The 12,898-nt window shown below is 39.8% G+C and overlaps 1 protein-coding gene across 6 annotated transcripts in view; it reads right to left on the bottom strand.

Moving 5' to 3' along the window:
* Positions 1–12,898, bottom strand: part of SPAST (spastin) — an 89,838-nt gene that overhangs the window by 58,827 nt on the left and 18,113 nt on the right. For 4 of the 6 annotated variants that reach the window (XM_054473270.2, XM_054473273.2, XM_054473276.2 and 1 more), the window contains exons 2-3: positions 8,003–8,089; positions 5,992–6,075 (exon numbers count right to left, since the gene is read on the bottom strand). In XM_054473270.2, coding sequence (XP_054329245.1) covers positions 5,992–6,075; positions 8,003–8,089 — 171 coding nt within the window. The remainder of the gene's footprint in view (positions 1–5,991; positions 6,076–8,002; positions 8,090–12,898) is intronic. The other 2 variants (XM_054473274.2, XM_054473272.2) reach the window with 1 other exon arrangement.

Below are 12,898 nucleotides of genomic sequence, written 5' to 3' on the forward strand. Positions count from 1 at the left end.
TCCTGAGCTCAAGCGATCCTCCTACCTCAGCCTCCCAAGTAAGTAGCCCTAGCTACTAGCACTACAGGTGCACATCACCACTCCTGGCTATTTTTTTTTTTTTTTAATTTAGACATGGGGTCTCAGTACGTTGTCCAGGCTGGTTTCAAACTCCTGGGCTCAAGCAATACCCCCGACTCAACCTCCCAAAGTGCTAGGATTACAGGCATGAGCCACTGTGCCCAGCCCTCACATTCTTTCGTAACTTTTATTCATTTATCTAAGTGTATACTTCAGGTTTCACTTCTAGGAAGCTTTCTTTTCTTTTTTTAACCAGCTTTGTCACACAAGGAAGCTTTCTTAGCACCTTTTACACCCTTATAAAATATTTCTAATCCCCATCCTGCAGTGATGACTATTTATGTGTCTGTTTCTCCTACTGTATTATGAGATCCATAAAGAGAGGACCATTTTATCCAATCTATCAGCAAATCTAGTTGTTCGACCTTCAAGTATAATCATAATCCAACCACTTGTTACCTTTTCTCCTGATACTACCCTGGTGCAAGCCTCTATCACTTTTCTCCTAGATTACTGTAACAGTATCCTAATTGCTCTCCCTGGTTCTACCTGTAGAGTCTATAATGCAACATAGCAACCAGAGTGATCCTTCTAAAATTTAAGACAGAGTACTTCATTCCTTTCCTAAAAATATTTTTTTCTGGTTTTGTTTGAGACGGAGTCTCGCTTTGTTACCCAGGCTGGAGGGCAGTAGGCGCAATCTCGGCTCACTGCAACCTCTGCCTCCCAGTTTCAAGTGATTCTTCTGCCTCAGCCTCCCGAGTATTTGGGATTACAAGCATGCCCACCACACGCAACTAATTTTTCTATTTTTGGTAAAGACAACGTTTCGCCATGTTGGCCAGGCTGGTCTCGAACTCCTGACCTCAGGTGATCCACCCACCTCAGCCTCCCAAAGAGCTGGGATTACGGGCATGAGCCACTGCACCGGGCTGCTTTCTTAAAAATCTTTATAACTGCTCCCCATTTCACAGGCGGTAAAAGCTCAAGTCCTCATGGTGGCCTTTACAGCCCTGCGTGTTGTGACAATCCCTCTCCCCATGAGTTCTCTGACTTCATCTCTACTATAATCTCCTTGCGGGGACACACTGGCCTCTTTGCTGCTTCACAAACATACCAGGTACATTCTCTTAAGGCTTTGTATTGGCTCTTACTTCTCTGTGGACTATTATTGTCCCAGGTATCATCATGGCTAACTCATGGCAACTTCTCAAAGAGGAGACCATCCTGTTTAAAACCAAAAACCCAAACTAGGGCCACCTGTAATCCCAGCTACTCAGGAGGATGAGGCAGGATAATCGCTTGAACCCGGGAGGCAGAGGTTGCAGTGAGCCGAGATTGCGCCATTGCACTCTGACCTGGGTGATAGGGCAAGACTTTGTCTCAAAAAAAAAGAAAAAAGAGGTGACATCACATATTCCTGTCTTTCAATAACTCAAAAGGTCTGGGAGTGGATATACCTAAGACAATAAAAATGACTTGTGTACAAATGTGTATTAATAGTAACATATTTGTTTATTATGTGCTGGTTAAAAATTGGAGCTTTTCAGAGATGTGGTGTCAGATAGGTATCTAATTAGGATGGAGAATGGAGAGAATGATCCTTGGAATTCCTAATACAGACTGGTTTGAGAGGATGTAGCCTCTGTTAAAAATGGGAAAAGATCATATATATTATTTATTTTTGGTTTCGTGATAGTGAACCTTAGAGCAAAGCTTAACTGTAAAACCTGCAACAGATGAAAAGATTAATTTTGATGTCAGCAAATTGGTATACCTGGCTGTTATATATATATATTTTTTAAGACAGCTTCATTTAACATTCATTTATTAAGGCCCTACACTGTATCAGGTATAGTGCCAAGGGTTATAAACAACTTATTAACTCAGCAAATATTTATTTGGTAACTAGTATGTGCTAGACACTGTTGTAGGCACTTGGGATATAGATAAGGATCCCTCCTCCATAGAGTTTATATTCCAACAGGGAGAAGACAGATAGTAGACAATAAACATAAAAAATAAGTTACACAGTTTATTAGAAGGTGATAAATATATGGGAAAAAAATAAGTGAAACACAGTAAGGGAAATTAGGAGTGGACAAGAGGTGGTTTGGTTTTTTTGTTTGTTTTTGTTTTGAGACAAAGTTTCACTCTGTCATCCAGGCTGCAGTGCAGTGGTGTGGTCTCTGCTTACTGCAACCTCCGCCTCCCAGGCTCGAGCAATTCTCCTGCTTCAACCTCCCAAGGAGGCGAGATTACAGGTGCCCGCCACCACGCCCGGCTATTTTTTGTATTTTTAGCAGAGACGGGGTTTCACTATGTTGCCCAGGCACCCAGGCTGGTCTCGAACTCCTGACCTCAAGTGATCTGCTCACCTCAGTCTCCCAAAGTGCTGGGATTACAGGCGTGAGCCACAGTGCCCGGTGGTTTTTTTGTTTTTTTTGTTTTTTTTTGAGACGGAGTCTCTCTCTGTCACCCAGTCTGGAGTGCAGTGGTGCCATCTTGGCTCATTGCAACCTCCACTTTCTGGATTCAAGCCATTCTCCTGACTCAGCCTCCTGAGTAGCTGGGATTATAGGTGCGCACCACCAGCCTGGCTAATTTTTTGTATTTTTAGTAGAGACGAGGTTTCACCATGTTACCAGACTGGTCTTGAACTCCTGACCTCAGGTGATCCGCCCGCCTTGGCCTCCCAAAGTGCTGGGATTACAGGTGTGAGCCACCGCGCCCAGCCGATGTCACCTTTCCCATCTACCACTCCTCGCTTTTAAAGTAAGATATTTCATAAATAGGTAATAGCATATTTGAAGGTGAAAACAGACACCAACTTTAAAATATCCAAAACATTAAATCTTTAAATGCCTAGTTTCATATTATATTACATATCTTCTTTTTGTTCTCTCCTCTACTAACACAAATAAAGTATAAAGTCACATTCAAAGATGAGTCTCTAATTGATATTAATACTTCTAACGTCCTATATCATAACATCAAACAAAACATAAAAACCAACTCTTATTAACTTTGAAAGATGTTACAAAATGCTCCACAATCAAATTTATTCTGCATGATATATACAATACTTTATATATACACTGAACAGCTTTAAAGATAAAACATGTAGAAAGTACCAATTAGAATCATCATTTTATTGCCACAAACTTTACTACACTATTTAATTATATCTGACACAGTAATAACTTCCATTTAGCAAGGAAGAAGGCAAATCCTGTCAGCCACAGAAGCCAGGGAACACTACCTTGTTACTCATTTGAAAGCAGTAACGGCTGCATTTTTAACTATGTGGAGGCAAAAATCCCACAAACACAATGACCATATAGGAGTAAATGAATTAAAGAATGAATAAAATGTATATGTATGTGTATATGAATATATCTTTCTACCTAAGCAAAGGAAGTGATTACAGTCAGGTAAACAGATAAATAAAAACCAACATTTTTAAAGCACTTACTACTATGGTTTAGGTTCCTTTAATAATTCAGTGGTCAAAAATATGAGATATTATTATTAGCTAATAATATTAGCTTCAGCTGGGCATGGTGGCTCATGCCTGTAATCCCAGCACTTTATTATTATTATTTTTATTTATTTATTTTTTTTTGAGACACAGTCTTGCTCTTTCACCCAGCCTGGAGTGCAGTGGCATGATCTTGGCTCACTGCAAGCTCCGCCTCCTGGGTTCACGCCATTCTCCTGCCTCAGCCTCCCAAGTAGCTGAGACTACAGGCGCCCGCCACCACGCCTGGCTAATTTTTTGTATTTTTTTAGTAGAGACGGGGTTTCGCCGTGTTCCGGCTAATTTTTTGTATTTTTTTTAGTAGAGACAGGGTTTTGCCGTGTTAGCCAGGATGGTCTCAATCTCCTGACCTCGTGATCCGCCCGCCTCGGCCTCCCAAAGTGCTGGGATTACAGGTGTGAGCCACCGTGCCCGGCCTATCCCAGCACTTTAGGAGGCTGAGGTGGACAGATCACTTGAAGTCAGGAGTTTGAGACCAGCCTGGCCAACATGGTGAAACCCCGACCCTACTAAAAATACAAAAATTAGGTGTGGTGGTGGACCCCTGTAATCCCAGCTACTCAGGAGACTGAATCATGAGAATAGCTTGAACCCAGGAGGTGGAGGGTGCATTGAGCCGAGATTGCACCACTGCACTCCAGCCTGGGCAACAAAGCAAGACTCCATCTCAAATAATAATAATAATAATAATAATAATAGCTTCATATTACAAATTAGATAAAAAAAGACCCAGACATGCAAAATAACTTACCCCAAGTCACAGGGCTACAAATAAATAAGGTTTACTTGCTTACCAAATATCTACTATTTCCATCCACCAATGTATGGTAGAGTCACTCATATGTAGTGGGTTTTGTTCTACTTTTTTTGAGTGGTAGATTTAACTTATTAATATATTTTTAAAACCTACGCCATCAAACAGAAGACAAGTAAAAGTTTCTATTACAGTTGATGAATGCTGAAAGAACGACAGAATTAAAGTATCACTGGGCATCAGTCATAGTTAACTGCTGCTAACCTCACAAGATGGAACAACTAATGCTGAACACACACAAACACAACCACCTAGGAAGTAGTCTAATCATTAAAAAATAAAAATCAACTTTCAATGTGATCAAGGTTCTATATCCAACTATCATTTAACGGGGGAGGAAAGAAGAACATGTTAAAAGATACCACAAAAGACGCATGCAGCAAAAGTCAGACTGTAGGAAATACTACGTGACAAAGACCTGGTTTCATCAACAAATAAACTGGAAGAAAATGAAAAACATGCACCTGTACATTAAAAGAGACATATGGATCTTTTTAAGATCCTGATACAAACAAATTATTAAAAATAGTAAAAATTATTAATTTTTTAAATAATAGTAAAAATTATTAAATTAAAAATTATTAAATTATTAAATTAGAAATTTGGAAATAGCATTTTGGGGGGGTCAGTTTTTTTGGATAATGTTAAAAGAAATTTGGAGTTACTTTTTAGGTGCGATAATGGTATTTCTGTGATTTTATTTTGACATCCTCATCTTTTAGAGGTATAATATGAAATATTTATAAATGGAAAAAAAGTCAAGAATTTGTTTCAAAATAATAAGAAGTTGGGGGACAGTGAAGTGGGATGTCAAGCGAAGATGGCAGGCTTTCTCAGGGCCAGACAGTAAACATGTTAGGGTTTGAGGGCAGTGTTGTCTCTGTATTAACTATTCAATTCTGTCACCGTAGCATGAAAGCCACAGACAATACCTAAAGGAAAGGAATGGCTGTGTGCCAATAAAACATTATTTATAATAATAGGCAGTGAGCTGGGCTGGCCCATCAGCTGCAGTTTGCTAGCCCTTGGTATAAATAAATCAAGACTGACAGTGAGGTGATAATTACCAAAGCTGAGAGAAGAATAATTAGAAGTTCATTATGCTCGGCGGGGCGCGTTGGCTCACGCCTGTAACCCCAGCACTTTGGGAGGCCAAGGCGGGTGGATCACGAGGTCAGGAGATCGAGACCATTCTGGCTAACATGGTGAAACCCCGTCTCTACTAAAGGTACAAAAAAATTAGCGGGGCGTGGTGGGGAGTGCCTGTAGTCCCAGCTACTCAGGAGGCTGAGGCAGGAGAATGGCGTGAACCTGGAAGGCGGAGCTTGCAGTGAGCCAAGATCACGCCACTGCACTCCAGCCTGGGCGACAGAGCAAGAGTCCGTCTCAAAAAAAAAAAAAGAAAAAAAAAGAAGTCCATTATGCTCTTCTGTTTTTGTATATGTTATACATTTTCTTTATGTTAAAAAGCCTGGACCACATTTTCAATCACTGATCTATTTCTTTCTACAAATTAAAGTTTCATTGAACACACATTTCCAATACATCCCACATCAAATTATACATTAATTGGTACCTAGAAGTTGTAAGCGGTCCTTGGCCATAACCAAATTAGTCATCATTTTAGCTTGAAGGCGTCTAGCTCTTTCACACTGTTCACCTAAAAGAAAAAAATTAATTAAAATATCTACATTTCCCAACTAATATTGTTTCAAGATAAATTATCACCCAAACTACTTTCATGGGGAGTCACAGTCTTTATACAGAAATTAAAAAAAAAAAAAAAAAAAGAAGAAAATATATACCCAAAAGAAAGAAAACAGAAGAAATTTTAAAAATACTATCTTCAGGCCAGGTGTTGTGGCTCACTTCTGTAATCCCAGCACTTTGGGCAGACAAAGCAGGAGAATCACTTGAGCCCAGGAGTTCAAGACCAGCCTGGGCAACATAAAGAGATCTGGTCTCTACTTTAAAAAAAAAAAAAAAAAAAAAATTAGCCGAGCATGGGAGGGTGAGTTGCGAGGATCACTTCAGCCCCAGGAGGTGGATATTGCAGTGAGAGGTGACCACATCACAGCATTCCAGCCTGGGCAACAGGGTGAGACCCTGTCTCAAAGAATACATATAAAAGCTACAAAAAAAAAAAATAGTTACAGTTTCTCATGATGGTTTCCAACCTACTGTGGTATTTCACAGATTTCAGGTCTTATTTCATGGAGTCTAAAACATTTTTTCCCCACGTTTCAAAATCTTTGAAATTGGGATTCATTTTACAACCAATGCTAACTTACTAGTGCTATCCACCAGGCTGCAGTCACAATCTAGTTTTTCATTGCCCATGCATGTACCAATTTGGTCATAGATATTAATATTGTTGTTATATCTATGTCTAAATAAAACTAAAACAGCTTCTTCAATAAAATTAAAATTAAAATTCTAAGTGATGAAAAGAGCATATATCATACTTTAATTAAATTGTTTTTTACTCTTACTGGTATAATACAAGGCATTTTTAATCAATGAAATACTGTTTTTCTTTTCTTTCTTTCTGAGACAGAGTTTCACTCTTGTTGCCCAGGCTGGAGTGCAATGGCGCGATCTTGGCTCACCGTAACCTCCGCCTCCTGGGTCCAAGCGATTCTCCTGCCTCAGCCTCCCAAGTAGCTGGGATTACAGGTGTGCGACACCACGCCTGGCTAATTTTGAATTTTTAGTAGAGACAGGGTTTCTCCATGTTGATCAGGCTAGTCTCGAACTCCTGATACCAGGTGACTCGCCCACCTTGGCCTCCCAAAGTGCTGGGATTACAGGCATGAGCCACTGCACCTGGCCCAAATACATTTATTAAGATAAATACAATCTGGCTGGGTACAGTGGCTCATGCCTATAATCCCAGAACTTTGGAAAGCTGAGGCAGGAGGATCACTTGAGGCCAGAAGTTTAAGATCAGCCACAGAAACATAGTGAGACCCTGTCTCTACAAAAAATTTTTTTTTAATTAGCTAAGTGTGGCCCACAGTGGCTCATGCCTGTACTCCCACCACTTTGGGAGGCTGAAGTGGGCAGATCACTTGAGATCAGGAGTTCAAAACCAGCCTGGCCAACATGGCGAAACCCCATCTTCACTAAAAATACAAAAATTAGCTGGGCATGGTGGCACGCACTTGTAATCCCAGCTACTCAGGAGGCTCAGGCAGGAGAATCGCCTGAATCCGGGAGGCGGAAATTGCAGTGAGCCGAGATCGCACCATTGCACTACAGCCTGGGTAACAAAGTGAGACTCTGTCCCAAAAAATAGTAATAATAATTAGCTAAGTGTGGTAGTGTGCACCTGTGGTCCCAGCTACATGAGAAGCAGAGGCAGGAGGATCACTTGAGCCCAGAAGTTTGAGGTTGCAGTGAGCTATGATCACATCACTGCACTCCAGCCTGGGTAACAGAGGCAAGACCCTGTCTCAAAAAAAAAAAAAAAAAGAAAAAGAAAAGAAAAGAAAGAAAATTAAATACATAAATAAATAGATCTGAAATCTGGACGATCATGTGAATATATTATAATTTGGGATGGCTATAAACAAATATAATCTTACCTTGTCCTGTAACTATAACAGCTATTCCTTTTTCCAGTTCTTCAATACCTTTCTTATACCATTCCACAGCTTGCTCCTTCTGTCCTGCTTTAAAATAAAAAATTATTTGTATAGATCGTATGAAGAGTACACTAAATATTGCAAATCATGCTGTTGAGAGATAATACACAAAAATTGGGTTGTAAACAAGTAAGTCTGAGAAATATTACTATATAACTTCTTAGTATTTTTATCATTGTAATGTGTATATATAACTCCAATATGGAGAATATGGTCATGATGTTTATCAACATTTTAGGGCCGTGAGTCCTATTTTGCTTATCAGCTCATGGTATTGATCCTTATAACCACTAAAATGCTGTATTACAAAAAGACATTTTATTTAGGAATTTTTAAATATATATACTTTTGAAAAATACAAATATGATTTCAATAACAATGAAACAAAAAGTATTGTTTAATCTCATATTCAAATCTGATATAATGTGTTCATTGTTGGGTGCCTCCTCTCTAGAGGAAGTTTTTATTTAACAATTGATTGCATCATGAGAACTGGTATATGAGATTACAAGTGTGGCATTTAATAACACATTTCTATTTTCTTTGAACCCAACAACTAGTTTAAAACATTAATTCCTGATACAAGTTAAGCTTTAAAAGGACCTAAAAACTCAGCATAATCAAAAAGTATGTAGAATAACTTCTGTAAAGTGATCGTTATACTCAAATCACATTATATTTGAAAATTAATTTTAATTTTTGTTTTATTTCTATTATTTTTGAACATCTGTCTGAATGAAAATTAACTTCTTAGACTTTTTTTTCTTTTCTTTTCGAGACAGAGTCTCGCTCTGTCGCCTAGGCTAGAGTGCAGTGGTGTGATCTTGGCTCATTGCAACCTCCACCTCCCGGGTTCAAGCGATTCTGCTGTCTCAGCCTCTGGAGTAGCTGGGGTTACAGGTGTGCACCATCACACCCAGCTAATTTTTGTAATTTAAGTATAAAGACGGGGTTTTCACCATGTTGGCCAGGCTGATCTTGAACTCAGGTGATCCACCCGCCTTGGCCTCTCAAAGTGCTCAGATTACAGAGGTGAGCCACCGCGCCCGGCCTCATTTTTTTTTTTGAACAGTCTTGCTGTCACCCACACTGGAGTGCAGGGGCACAATCCTAGCTCACTGCACCCTCCAACTCCTGGGCTCAAGTGATCGATCCTCTTCCCTTGGCCTCCCGAGTAGCTAAAACTACAGGCATGTGCCACCACACTTAGCTAATTTTTGTGTATTTCTTTTGTAGAGATACGGTCTTCCCATGTTGCCCAGGCTGGTCTTGAACTCCTAGGCTCAAGTAATCCTCCTGCTTTGGTCTCCCAAAGTGCTGGGATTACAGGCTTGAGTGACCACACCTGGTCTCATGTCCCCATTTAATCAAACAAAAATTTCCATACTATTCCTTATTATTATTTGAAATTTCAAAATCAATATAATACAATGACTCCTGATGAAATAGATGAAGTCTATTTATTTATTTATTTATTTGAGATGGAGTCTCTCTCTGTAGCCCAGGCTGGAGTGCAGTGGCGCCATCTTGGTTCACTGCAACCTCCGACTCCCTGGTTCAAGCGATTCTCCTACCTCAGCCTCCTGAGTAGCTGGGGTTACAGGCACGTGCCACCATACCCAGCTAATTTTTGTATTTTTAGTAAAGACGGGGTTTCACCATGTTGGTCAGGATGGTCTCGATCTCTTGACTTTCTTGTGATCCTCCCACCTCGGCTTCTCAAAGTGCTGGGATTACAGGCACTCACGAGCCACCGCACCTGGCCAGATGAAGTCTTATTATAAACACCACACAAAGTGACTAAGAAATGCCGTCTCCTTATGAGTATGTACTACCTCCCCGATTCTTCTGTTTCTTCACCCTGAAAATAACTAACCAGATTCACCCCCTTAAACAGGTCAATTTCTTATTTGTTACAGAATTATCAGTATTTCATACTGTGCCTGGTTGACAGTAGGTGCTCAAAAAGTACTTGATAAGGACATGTAAAGAAAAGTTTATGAAGACTGGGCACAGTTTGCTCACGCCTATAATCCCAGCACTTTGGGAGGCCAAGGCAGGAGGATTGCTTGAGCCCAGGAGCTCAAGCCCAGCTTGGGCAACATGGTGAGATTTTATCTCTACCAAAAAATTTAAAAATTAATCAGGATTGGGGGTACACATCTGTGGTCCCATCTACTTGGGGGACTGAGGAGAGAGGTCACTTGAGCTGAAGAGGTAGAAGTTGCACTAAGATATGATTGTACCAGATTGTACCATTGCACTCTAACCTGAGCAACAGAGCAAGACCCTGTCTCAAAAAAAAAAAGAAGAAGAAAAAGAAATCATTAAGAGTTTGTTATAAATTAAGTAAAATTATTTGGATGCTCACCTTCCGGTTTTCCATAAAGAAAACACCTGTTTACATTTTTTTTTTTAATTTGAAAAAGGGAAAATTATAGAAAATAGTGTAATAGCATTTATATTCTGAGTGGCAACAAAAGTGCTAACAATGTCATATTTGGTTTAACATTTTAAAAACAAAATGAGTACAATGTAACAAATACAAAAGAAGTTCCTTTTTTAGTGCCTCTTCCCATTCCCATGCTCTTTCCTTTTTTTTTGAGAAGGAGTCTCACTCTATCTCCCAGGCTGGAGTGCAGTAGGCATGATCTCGGCTCACTACAACCTCCATTTCCCAGGCTCAAGTGATTCTTGTGCCTCAGTCTCCCAAGTAGCTGGGATTACAGGTGTGCACCACCACACCTGCCTAATTTTTTGTATTTTTAGTAGAGACAGGGTTTCACCACGTTGGCCAGGCTGGACTTGAACTCCCGACCTCAGGTGATCCGCCCGCCTCGGCCTCCAAAAGTGCTGGGATTACAGGCATGAACCACCCAGCCTCAACCATTTTTTCTATTATTAAGATATTGAGGTTGTTTCCAGTTTTTCAATATTTCAAACAATGCTGTTTCAAATATTTCAAACATTCTTCTACCTGTCCCCTAATGCATACCTGTAGTTTCTTTAAGATATATGCTTAAGAAATAAAAGCATATTTTATTTATGCATAAGATATATGCTTAAGATATATGCTTATCTTAAGATTATGCATAAGATATATGCTTAAGAAATAATGCATACCTGTAGTTTCTTTAAGATATATGCTTAAGAAATAAAAGAAATAAAAGTAGGCCAGGGGCGGTGGCTCATGCCTGTAATCCCAGCACTTTGGGAGGCCAAGACGGGTGGATCAGGAGGTCAGGAGATCGAGACCATCCTGGCTAACATAGTGAAACCCCGTCTCTACTAAAAATACAAAAAACAAATTAGCCAGGCATGGTGGCGGGCGCCTGTAGTCCCAGCTACTCCGGAGGCTGAGGCAGGAGAATGGCGTGAACCTGGGAAGCAGAGCTTGCAGTGAGCCACTGCACGCCAGCCTGGGCGACAGAGCAAGACTCTGTCTCAAAAAAACAAACAAACAAAAAAGAAATAAAACTATTGAGTCATAGTTTGTCACATTTTCTCTATTCACCAGAAATCAACAAACTGCTTTTTAAATTGCTTATTCCAGCTGGGCACGGTGGGTCATGCCTGTCATCCCATTACTTTTGGGAGGCTGAGGCAGGCGGATCACCTGAGGTCAGGAGTTGAAGACCAGCCTGGACAACATGGCGAAACTCCACCTCTACTAAAAATACAAAAATTAGCCGGGCATGGTGGCATGTGTCTATAGTCCCAGCTACCCAGGAAGCTGAGGCAGGAGAATCGCTTGAACCTGGGAGGCAGAGGTTGAGGTTGCGGTAAGCCAAGATCATGCCACTGCATCCAGCCTGGTCAACAGAGTATGACTTCATCTCAAAAAAAAAAAAAAAAAAAAAAAAAAAAAATATATATATATATATATATAACATATATATAAATATATAGTATAAAAATGTATATATATTCTATATATAGTATAAAAATATATATATACTCTATATATATATAGTAGGCAGAGTCAAATATAAGTATTGCCAAAGAATTGAGACATAATTGGCAAGTAAGCGTATAAAAAGATGCTCCACATCATTAGCTGTTAGGGAAGTACAAATTAAAATCCAAAGATACAACAATGCCCCCAATTTTGAATGGCAAAAAAACAAAAGAACATAAAAATACCAAAATATTACAAGACAAAGGGTAATGGACCTTTCATTTATGTTTGCTGGTAGGAAACAAAATGGTACCCAGTTGGAAAAACAGTTTGGTAGTTTCTTATGACATTAAATATATATTTACCACATGAGTTAACAATCTCTTCTTCTACATATTTACCCAAGAAAAATGCAAACTTCTAAGACCTGTACATGAATTTACAGTACCTTTATTCATAAAAGTTAAAAACAGGAGAATGGGCATGGTGGCTCACACCTATAATCCCAGCATTTTGGGAGGCCAAGGAGGGCGGAGTTCAAGACCAGCCTGGCCAACATGGTGAAATCCCATCTCTACTAAAAATACAAAAATTAGCTGGTTGTGGTGGCAGGCACCTGTAATCACAGCTACTCTGGAGGCTGAGGCAGGAGAATCACTTGAACCGGAGAGGGAGAGGTTGCAGTGAGCTGTGATTGTGCCACTGCACTCTAGCCTGGGCAACAGAGCAAGACTCCATCTCAAAAAAAATAAATAAAAAATAAATTAAACAACAACAACAACAACAACAAAAAAAACAGGAAACAACCCAAATCATTTAGTGAATGGAGTAACAAATTGTGGTATCTCCACACATGGAATACTACTCAGCACTAAAAAGAAACAAACTACTGACATATGTAGGAAAAGGGATAAATCTCAAAAATATGCAAAGGGAGA

The sequence above is a fragment of the Pongo pygmaeus genome, chromosome 12 (assembly GCF_028885625.2).
Source record: "Pongo pygmaeus isolate AG05252 chromosome 12, NHGRI_mPonPyg2-v2.0_pri, whole genome shotgun sequence".
Taxonomy (NCBI): Eukaryota; Metazoa; Chordata; class Mammalia; order Primates; family Hominidae; genus Pongo; species Pongo pygmaeus.